General features: G+C 33.8%; 1 protein-coding gene across 1 annotated transcript; it reads left to right on the top strand.

The window, feature by feature from the left end:
* The first annotated feature begins 10,125 nt into the window (after nt 1-10,125).
* LOC139511147 (protein lin-32-like) lies at nt 10,126-10,728 on the top strand. Its single transcript, XM_071297721.1, has one exon. It carries the CDS (start codon nt 10,126-10,128, stop codon nt 10,726-10,728), a length of 603 nt encoding a protein of 200 aa, XP_071153822.1.
* The last annotated feature ends 644 nt before the right edge of the window (nt 10,729-11,372 follow it).

The following is an 11,372-nucleotide window of genomic DNA, read 5'->3' as shown; positions in this document are numbered from 1 at the left end:
GACTTCTGCAGTTTGGAGTTTATGTCTAATAGTAACAATTTTAAAAGTGCACGCTCGGCGTACATTTCAACACCAAATAACCTTGAATTAAATATGCACATTCGTTTGACCTTACCAAATTTAAGACGAAAAAATTAAAACGTATTTACAAAACAATATTATATCGAGCATAATAATAAATTAATATGATTTGAAAAACGCTGCCCACATGCGGGTATTTACTTATCCATCCATAAGAAATTGTCATATTGATGTATATTTAAAATGCATTTAAAAGTTTTATAATAAATCCAAACCTATGTATTATCTTTTTCCTTTCATTACTTTTCTTTTGAAGTAGAAATTTACAATAAACCCATTTTTATTTACAGTCAAATTATTTCATTTAATCCTTATTAGTTTTATGGATATTGCCGAGTCTGAATTGAGCATGAAATTTAAGAAATTACTGACGTTGATTTTCATTGATGGATAAAGGCCTATTACCTTTTATCTTGGTGTGGGCTCCATTGGTGTACATTCAATATGACAATCACAACTGGATTATTAAACCAATAACATTTACCTTTATATTGCTTCGCGTTGAACAGAATCTGGTCAAAGATCTATCGTAAAAAAATTGTACCTGTTGATTTTAAAATTGAATATGATGAAACTGCATACCATATCTTCTTGGACAAAAATCTAAGTATGATGAATATGTACAAAAAATGTTGGCCTGTGTGATGATATCGAGCATTATAACATTGATGTTTCTTGGCTTTATAGATTGTCACCGCATTTAATTAACGTGTGTCTGCTTTATCTTATGCACACAAAAAGTAGATAAGTTCGCTAAGATACAAAAAAATAAATCATATCGACATATATTTGGGCATACTTTAGGGAATTCTAAGATGAAATTATATTTTTTAACCAATTGTAATGTTTGGGACCATATCTATAAAGATGCAAATCTGGCCAATTGTTTGGCCGTTTATGACTAAATTCTAACACATGAAAATTATTCTTTCAATTCTTAAAAAGAAAAAAAAATCTTAAAACATAAACACGACAAAAAATCAAACTTGTGTGTTAAGCATTCCCTCAACGACATAGGAAATATTAAGTATTAGATTAACACAATAATTGTCCATGATAAATGTATATTTTGTCTTTGAAATTTACAAAGAAAGTACCAATCCAGCACTTTAGGCTATCATCACTGAGTAAATATCTTACCATATAGTTTTGACACTGGAACCTTTCGTCTCTTAAATGGGGTTCCGAGACAGTGCCAGTGGGTTTCGAGTGTTAATTATTGATGCGCTAGGTAAACTATACTTCATTAATCAACCGATGTACAATTGTTCTTCAAGATAAATTAATTGCAGATTCAAATACGGGTAAAAAGATATTCATTAAAAGTCGATTAAGATACTACAAAAGACTGAACGTCTTTTAAAAAAGGTCGTACTCAAAGTTTCCCTCTATAACCTCGCTAATATTGCCCCGATTCGAAGTGGGATTAAAATTCGGTGTTTGTAACCTCTTTTATTTACAACTCTCAAATGCATTATAAACGAATAATCATTATCGCATTAAAGAGATTCATTTTCTAACAACGCCTACAACCATTTTGAAAGGTTGGCCTATTACGACTTAATACTTGCGAAATAACATTTGTCGCGTGCCAAAGACAATTTTTGGAGTTCAAACCAGGACATTATCTTCAAGTAAGTCAGAAGATACTAGGGAGACCTGAAAACCGAGTTGGAACCCAGTACTTGCCAGTGGCGGATCTAGATGGGGGCGTAGAGTGCTAACGCCCCTCTTTTGCTTGGACTTTTTTTTTGGGGGGGAATGATTAATTAGACTTCGTGAACTTTTCCATTTCCTGTGTATTTAATTTTTATGCGACAACTCTTAACTTATAAAGATATTTTTCGCTGATATTTACTGATTATGTCAAAGTCATGTGATTCGCTATGGTGGGGTTGACCAGTGTGTTGAAAAAACTCAGTCATTTTGAAATTAAAATTACAGTAACACATTACTTAGGCTGAGGATGACAACCATGATACCTGGCTTCAAAGCGACACAGGATTGAGCAAGAATTATTGAGTCACTTCTATTTCAAAATTCACCCAAACAGAAAGTAATATAACACTCTCACTGAAAAAAAGTTCCTCAGCAATATTATTTACCTACTAAAACATGTTTAACCCAAAACGCCCCTACCTATTTTAAAATAACATGATAGCTGAATAATGATCCACAGTCAGTATAAGCTCTAGATAGATTTAAAGTCTAAGGTACGAACCATTTGATTTGAGGAGGCAGTCTAAGGTATTTGAGAGTAAAAAATATGAATTAAACAAAAATTCTGGCCGTGTTTGGAATGAAAACAATAATCTTGTCCATTTTTTTTCTATTTAAGAAACGAAAATTTCCAACAGTCAGAATTACTTAGCATTAAATAAACATGATGAATAAAAAAACGGGTGTATTTTTTTGGGTCCGGCGTTTGCATGTCTGACCGGAATGTATGTTTCGCCGAACTGATATATTGAATACTTTTTCAAGACCAGACTGCAATCTGGCTACTGAGTGTGGCCTTTATGTCTCCATTTGTCGAGCGTCATTCATAAATTCGTTGTCATTTCAGACTATATCATTCGTAGCCTTTGGTTGATTTTGAACCCCTCATCACTTCCATTAATTTTGTTGGGTGAAACATATCAACCAAACATTTGGATAAAAATTGCTTGTTTGTCTTTTTTTAACTCAAGTCGGTCGTATTGTTAATTTTATAGAATAGTCCGGCGTTACAACAAGAAATCTGTGAGGATATGCTAACTTAACATTCAACAAACGATAATTTTTCATGTCTATTTTTTAACTGACAATTAAGTCCCACATCAAATATATCAGTAATTAGCTTTCTTCTCTTCTTCAGTTTCAGAAAACCATCAACATACTGATGCTTACTTTCGGATCAATACTACCATTTTATGATAGACAATTAATAGGGAGAATACAGCATAAAAAATGTCCAACCCTTACACTTTAAAACAACTATAGAATATGCATGCCCCACGTCAGGAACCGTTTATAAAGTGCATTTTACACTTATTTTATGTTTTTAGCACCAAAAAGGTTCCAAAAAATGTTCGCCTCGCTCCGCTCGACAATCTTTAACATACTTCGCCCCCCTTTCTAAATTCCTGGATGATGATCCGATCCGCCCATGCTTGCTCTGCAGTGCACTTAATTTCATACGATCACTTTATACCCTTAATGATATCATAATTTTTACTTTTGGTAAACTCACAATTCCAATGTTCAATATAGTAAACATGTTCTTATTCCGCTATATATGTATCATCTAGTGTGGATAAAATATAAACACGTTCCCCAAGTACACACAACTTTTCCGGTAGATATGTCCTTTTTTTGGGATAAATCATTACCTCTTATTAGTCCATGTTCTCCTTTGTTTGTCACAATTCCACTATTCAGTAGATGAAACATCTACGGAAAATATATCATTCATGTGGAAAAATAATTAATCTCACAGATGGTTTGACACACTTGGATTAGAAATGGCTTACACTTCAAATTTACCAGAGGATATCATAATACATTGGAGAAACTTTTCCTAGCTGATCTGAATTTTTGTAGTTGAACTTCAGTTTTCTCAACCATTGGAGTAACTCTCCGTATTTGAACTCCAGTTGACTCAACCAATGGATTAACTTGCCGTAGTTGACATTCAGTTGAGTTCCACTCAAATAGGGCTTTCCAGATACTTACAGTAGTTTGGTGAGGCAACAAGTACACACTACTGTTTGTAGAAGACATGATGAAGTTATAAAACTTGGGTATGGTCAATCTGTCAATTTGAACAAAAAATATGTCTAAAGTCATACATTCATATAAAACCTCAAATTAAAAAAAAATGATGCATATGTTTTTTATAACTAAATTGATAGTGTTCATTATAAAACTTATGTACATATACTTTTTCTGAAGATTTTTTTAAATTTTTTTCACATTTAGAAGAAGTTTATGTTTTTTTAATTGCCTGCTTCCAGGAAGCAATTTGCCGACATATTTTCAGCATGCAAGTGACCTTAGCGTGACCATTCTCGTAAAAACCCGGTGATCGCAATACTCACGAATCTGTGTTCAAAATAAACTATTATCTGATTGAACATGTTACACACGTGCTCAATAACCATGCTTCTTTGTTGATTGTTTACTATAAGGTGACAATCGGTAAACTACGGCTTTAAAACACGGCAATTAATTAGCTGCCATATTTTTATCATAACAGAGAAAGAGAAGAAGAAAAAATTGACGATTATACGATATGTTTGCGTAAAAAATGATAAAATCGTGCACAGAAGACTAAGTTTATGATATATACATGCATTTCTTCAATAATTGGATAAACACTATTTTTCACCAGTCACTCATTTTATATGACTTTAGACTACTATCGAAGTTCATTCGATTGTCTAATCTTTTAAAATTTTCCCATTAAGTTCTTCCTTGCTAAGGACTGGATTCAAGTTAAAATTCATTTAGTCTACTAGACTGAGACTGAAACAGTAGTTATCCTGTAACTGCTATTATTTACAGATAAAACCTTCCGAGCTACTTACAACTAAAACTATGTATACTTGGTGAATGTGTATGTTGTTGATCTCTTGAGTGCACTACGGTATAGTAGGATAGTACATACATGAAACCCTCTATTGTCAGAGCTTCCGTACTAGCTGTTGAATGGTGCTTCCACTCATATTTAGTCCGAGGGAAGTATGAGTACTTACTAGTTTAAACTCTCTGGTAGACATTGTTTGCCTTTAGTACGCTACTCGTAAAATGGAACTGACATCAATGCCCACTAGCCAATGCAGGATTTTGTCAGGCATGACGAGTTAGTGGGTACTTTGTCTGGAAATAAACTCATCATAGATACTAGGACTGAAATTTCATATATACGCCAGACGCGCGTTTCGTCTACAAAAGACTCATCAGTGACGCTCGAATAAAAAAATGTTGAATAGGCCAAATAAAGTACGAAGTTGAAGAGCATTGAGGACCAAACATTTTTAAAAGTTTTGCCAAATACAGCTAATTGAAGCTAGTGGTTCTAATCCTGGTGACTTTCTCCTATTTGTGACACATCCCAGTGCTTTACCAGAATAGTTGTTTGTTTCAAACCTAACTGGGTCATTATTTGTCTCAGAATATCATAGATAATACGTATATATACTTGAAATTTTATGCAACTGTCATACAAGTGAGAGGTTTAGCTAGCTGTAAAACCTGGTTTAATACATCATTTTCTACAAAAGAAAATGCCTGTACCAAATCAGGAATATGACAGTTGTTATCCATTCGTTTGGAGTGTTCGAGCTTTTGATTTTGCCATTTGATTAGAAACTTTCCTTTTTGAAATTTCCTCGGAGTTCAGTATTTTTGTAATTTTACAAATATACTGCGATCATTTTGCAGAAGTTATTTAAGATAAATAACTGATTCAAGGCATATGTATGTTTTGATGACGGTAGATGTTGGGAATATTCGTGGGAGATATTATTGACATAATTGTGCAAATCGTGATACAAGAATGAAATTTGGTATAAAGGTTGACTAAATGATAATTAAAACAAGAACTATCTTTAAAAAAGATATCCGACGTATTTAAATTTGAGTATATGTTTAAAACTATCGATTCGATAACCCTCAGAAGCACAAAGATACCATTTAAATAACGTTTTCTCTGTTTGTGTTCAGTATTCTCGGTCCTCGTATCTTTCTGTTTACATTCACCAAAACCACGAAAAACGAAATCTCAAATGCGTAGGTGCGTTCTAAAAGTCATATGTACGTTCGTACAACAGAGTTTACATTAAAAATTATATAATTGTACCGAATAAACAGCTGTCACGGATGCAAAGAGCTATTGGAGAAACAATTATTTCAATAAAAATATAAATGTTTGTAAGATCTAGTTAAAATATTTATAGTTTTTCACTTGCTTTCCATCACGATATAATTAACGAGACGTTTTTTCAAACACAACCAAATCACCCACCATGACAGCATTTTGTCCAATCACAGAAAGGATTTTCGAGCATGCGCAGTCTGTTGTCATAGTTAAGCCTCCTTAAGTTCAAAGGGCACAAACCGAAACTATACCGACTACGTCGGAAAAAAATCAGCTGTTGGCCATCAAAAATTTCCATTTTTTCAAGATGGCCACCAATAGTTTTTATCCAATTGGATACATTTCGTAAATCCTTGAAATATGTGTTATAGGTATAATCCAATGTAAGTTTTGATAAAACGTAAATTACAGTTCCTTAAGTACGACAAAATAACACATAAATGACAAAAAAGAGTGACTTCCGGTTCCAAACTGGCGGCAAAACTTTTGAATATGTATTGTTTATAATTTCCATCAACTTAACAAGTGATATCACATTCTTTGTTAAGTTTGGTAAGAAATACAGGTTGCTTATCTTATAATTATCTGACAGTTGCCAAATACAAAAACCCGTACGAGGAAGGACAGAACGGTAGCATTTAAAGTAGGTTGGTCCCCTCCGTAAAACATTCAGTATGCCTTCGGAATATATATGTCAAGAATTTTAATAACGGCCGGGAAACAGACTACATTTAAAGTTACCAACACAGCTGGATTTTTTGCCTCCGCATTTCAAAAGTTCCTGACAGGAGGATACAATGGCAGACGAAGAAGTCCATTTTGGTTTCCTCAACTGTCATCGATTTTTTTGTTTCATCCAACCCCAGCGTCATGACTTGGTACATGTACCTTTCGAATACATAAATCAGGCTGAGCCCAAACTCCTTGATATGCTTCTTTTTGGATGTGCTCCAGAAAAAAACTCTTGTAGGCGGAACTGCATCACAATGCCGCTGCTTCCTGGCTATCAATTTACATCGTGCCTCGTTTACAGCAAATGTTGCTGTTGTTCTTTCATACATGATGCAAACAAATGCTTCTATGATGTCCATGTATGTGTCTTTATATTTCAGCGAAGAAAAAAAAAACCGCCTTACATTTTGAAATACTTCCAATGTCATCCAAACTGACCTATTCCCTTTTCCACGAAAATTCGACAAAGTGTCACATCCACTGAATGCATGGACGAAAGGAAGAGTAGCTACACAAGGACCAATGTCACGTACAAGAAGCCATAAAAAAAACCAAAACCTATCCACAGTTTGTTCCACCATATTTTGGGAGTGCCACAATTCTTAATACTACTACATCTGTGTCAGTGCTACCTAAAATTACTCTTTAGAACTATTTTCATGATCATGCCGAACATTGACAAACATTCGTGTATCTTCTTCACCATGATTACAAGGGGGTAGCTGGAAAGTATTCTTATTGGAATTGCAAAGAACATTTTCACCATGAGTAAAATACACATCTTTATTAGTCTCTAAAGAAGCAATTCTGTCGGAAAGAAACTTGAAAAATTTCGTTTCGTTGCCATCTTCACAAAGAAAACTACTACAAGAACCAACACCTTTCCGTCTAGCGCAAGAACCTTGCCTTTGTCTTGTCACAGCTATAGCCTTTAAATTATTTATTTAGTAAACATCAAATACATCATTTGCAAAATCATCAAATAATTTTGCCCAACAAGGTCAGAATTTGGATCAGCAAATCGCAAAATATTTCAAGCATACTCATTTGCACCGAATTAATACCACTGTTTAAAGTGACATCCTGAGACAAAAAACGGAGGAGCAGTTTGTTTGTTATGGATAAAGAAATATCCCAAGTCAATTTGTCTACTGTGACAAGAAATAAAAGTCCAGAAAAGATATTGCAATCTTTTTTAAGGTTCTCTAGCTTTGTTTTTGACAAAGACGTTTGCAGTTTTATTTTACGGACATAATAGGAAGTTTTTCTTTTTGATCTGGTAATAAAAAGCAGGTTCTCCTTCGTTTTGCATTTGCTACTAAAGATCTTCGTATTGTTTGCCTTTGATCTTTTTAAAGAAATCCTTTTGTATTTTCGTAGAGCGTTCATTAAGTCGTTCATCTGTTATAGAATGCCGCAAACCACTAGATCTTTCAAATTCATCTGATAGTCTACTGACTTCTGGTCCAGCTACCATCTGGTAGTCTACCGACTTCCGGTCCAGCTACCATCACTATGACTAAAAGGAATCTTCTCTTAAACCTATGACGTCGCTTTTCATAACTGCATATTTCTGTTTTTTTTGCCTGCTCAATTTTGCTATAAGAAAAATATTTGCTGGTCTTACGTACAGTGAAATTATAATTTTCAAAATCGATTGCACCTGTAGAGAAGGGACGCCATATCTCGGAGAAGGTCGGTAACGATCGAGAATAATTTCTTCAGCCGATATATACAATTCAACCAAAACACACAGTCATCTGATGCGTGTGTCTAGTACTAGGTACATTTGAACATACACAAAAAGAATCTGCCGTTCTAGGTGTTGCAATATTGGTTTTATTGAGGACACATGTCCATCCACTATCCGGCACGTAATATATCACCCAGAATGTTATAACAAGTCATTTCAATGTGCAATCCACCACACATGACGATAAACTTATCTTCTCTGTACATATCATGCCATTCCCACTGAATAGCCATTACCAAAAGTGGCTGATCTGCCGTTACTATTGATGTTTCTCTCGTGATTAACAACATTTTCCGCCCTATCCATCGAATATCTGATCATTGCAACTGAATGGGCTTGTTTTTAAACAGTGGCATCATAGATGTTACACTTACTTGCACAGTTCTACAAGAGTCTCGATTTTTAGAGTAATGGGATGAACTACGATTTATACCAGTTTGCTCTGATAGTGCATACAAATTGCTCTTACTATAAAATGTCAATAAATAGTTTGCGCATGCGCTAAATTGTTAAATCATGTGTATCATAACCTTGAAAAATGTTATCAAACCAAATCATAATATCATTTGCTCATTGTTGAAGGCCGTACGGTAACCTATAGTTGTTTATCTCTGTGTCATTTTGGTCTCTTGTGGACAGTTGTCTCATTGTCAATCATACCACATCTTCTTTTTTATATTATCAAAATACCATGCTCTTAATCACAAAAACAATCAAAGATCCGAATTCTTCAAATATCAGTAACAACGAAATTTAAGATATGAAATATTTGAGGTAACCACTGCCGAAGTTCCCAACTTGTTGTGAAATGCAAATGGCTATTTATGCTGCGAGCTATTAAAAATGATATAAAAATGGATAAATGTAAGTTTTTTTCTCTTCTGATCCACATTATGTTACGTAATAATTTTTTTAAACTATAAACGATGGAAGATTGGCAGGTGAATAAAAAGACAATGAAGAATGAAGTAAATTAAGATACAACTGTTATCCTCGTTTGATGAAACAATACTTGTTAGACGGATGAGACAGTATAACAGAGGTTTGTGATTGAACTCACCACAAGAAAGGATTTAGGAGACGTCTATATTAGAATTATTAAATCATACACTTTTTTGGGATACAGTAAATATGAAGTTTTGATTTTTTAAACTTTCCACTCGAAAAATGATACTGCTATAAAGACCATTGTACTTTACAGAAAATGTTTTTAAAACTTTTTATAAAATTAAAATGATATCTCCATATTGATTTACAATACAGCTGTGGTACAGATCACATTAAAATAACTGTAGCTTAAACCCGTCATTTATTTTTGGCCACGCCTTTCATTCAATTGACGCGTGCCACAAAAAAGGATGTCGTACTTATAAAGGTAGTGAAAAGGTAAACACGCCTTTATTTGATTCAATTTTGGAAAAAATACTTTTTACTAAAGTTTCAGAACCAATAGAAGTTCGTCAATCTGATACACGATTCAATAAATATTTCAAAGACGTCTTTTTCCTATAAATATCACCAATATATCACACTGTAGACTAACTTGTTAATAACGGAATAGTTCGATCCAAAATGCATCAATAATAATACAATCTGTTGCCTTATTGTAATCGCCAACAGTATTATTCTCTCTTGTGTGTTAACAATCGTCAACCGTTATGAATTTTTATTTATAAGAGTGTGTTTTATAACTTTGGAGATGTATTCTGATCAGCCTTTATACGATTCTGATTCTGTAACGTCTTATAATTCATCTACATCTTCACCTTCAGTCGATGGAGTCATCTTCACAGAAAATGTACAAGAATGGTTTCAGCTTGACCAATCATTTAATCAGGAGGTGCCTAGTGATATAAACGTGTATCCACATGAACAGTATTGGCAAGTAGATTCAAATGGACAGGCAACATCATCGAACTATACCTATATTTTTGACACATTGCCTGCATATAATGGAAACGGACAATCAAAACCTTCTGTGGACAAATCCGGAAAATCTAAGAGACGTCGTACTCAAACTGCGTATCAGAGGAAAGCTGCAAACGTTCGCGAAAGAAGACGAATGGGTACAATGAACACAGCGTTTGACGAGTTAAGACAACGTCTACCGGCTTTTGAATACGAAAAAAAGTTATCACGTATAGAAACACTGAAGCTAGCTATGACTTATATATCTTTCATGAAGGACCTTTCAGAAGGAAGTGATCCAAACAACATAAGTTTATGTCAATATCAGGACTTTAAAGATAAAGTGCTACAAAATATGAACGAAGAAGCCAAAGAAACTCAAAATGACTTGTGAAAGATTGTTTACAGACACATATATATAGTACCATACCTATCTCTGTTGTGCATGTTATATGGTAAATTCAGAAGGACACATTTGAAACAGAAGGAGCTTCGTGGCATGAACATTTTTACTGGTTTTGCAACAGACGTTTATTATATATTGATCAGTAAGCTGCACATTCAAAACATTGCATAATATTACATAGGGCTAATGAATATACAAATAAGTTATTATTGGTTATTACATACATTTACTAGTCATTAACACAATGTGTTCGAATCTATCTGTTACGGAGTTAAAATGAATAAAGTATGTATTTTAGATTGTGTCTGTTATAATTGCAAGCACAGTTAAAATGTATCAATATTTTCTAAAAGATCATTACAAACTCTGGTAGCAATTGAAATATATGTTTACTGTAGGGTCAGATATAAGGTCCTAATTTCGATCATTATGGAATAACCGTTTCATATTTCATATTTGCATTTTAAACATTTTTTTTATTCGAGCTTTACTGATGAGTCTTTTGTAGACGAAACGCGCGTCTGGCGTAAATGTAAAATGTTAATCCTGGTATCTATGATGAGTTTATTCACAGATGATATCGGATATGTTCCTTACGTCGTAACAACAATCCCTTTCCATTTCATGAATGT

This window comes from Mytilus edulis, chromosome 2 (assembly GCF_963676685.1).
Source record: "Mytilus edulis chromosome 2, xbMytEdul2.2, whole genome shotgun sequence".
NCBI classification, from domain to species: Eukaryota; Metazoa; Mollusca; class Bivalvia; order Mytilida; family Mytilidae; genus Mytilus; species Mytilus edulis.
This window is presented reverse-complemented; position numbering and strand designations above follow the sequence as displayed.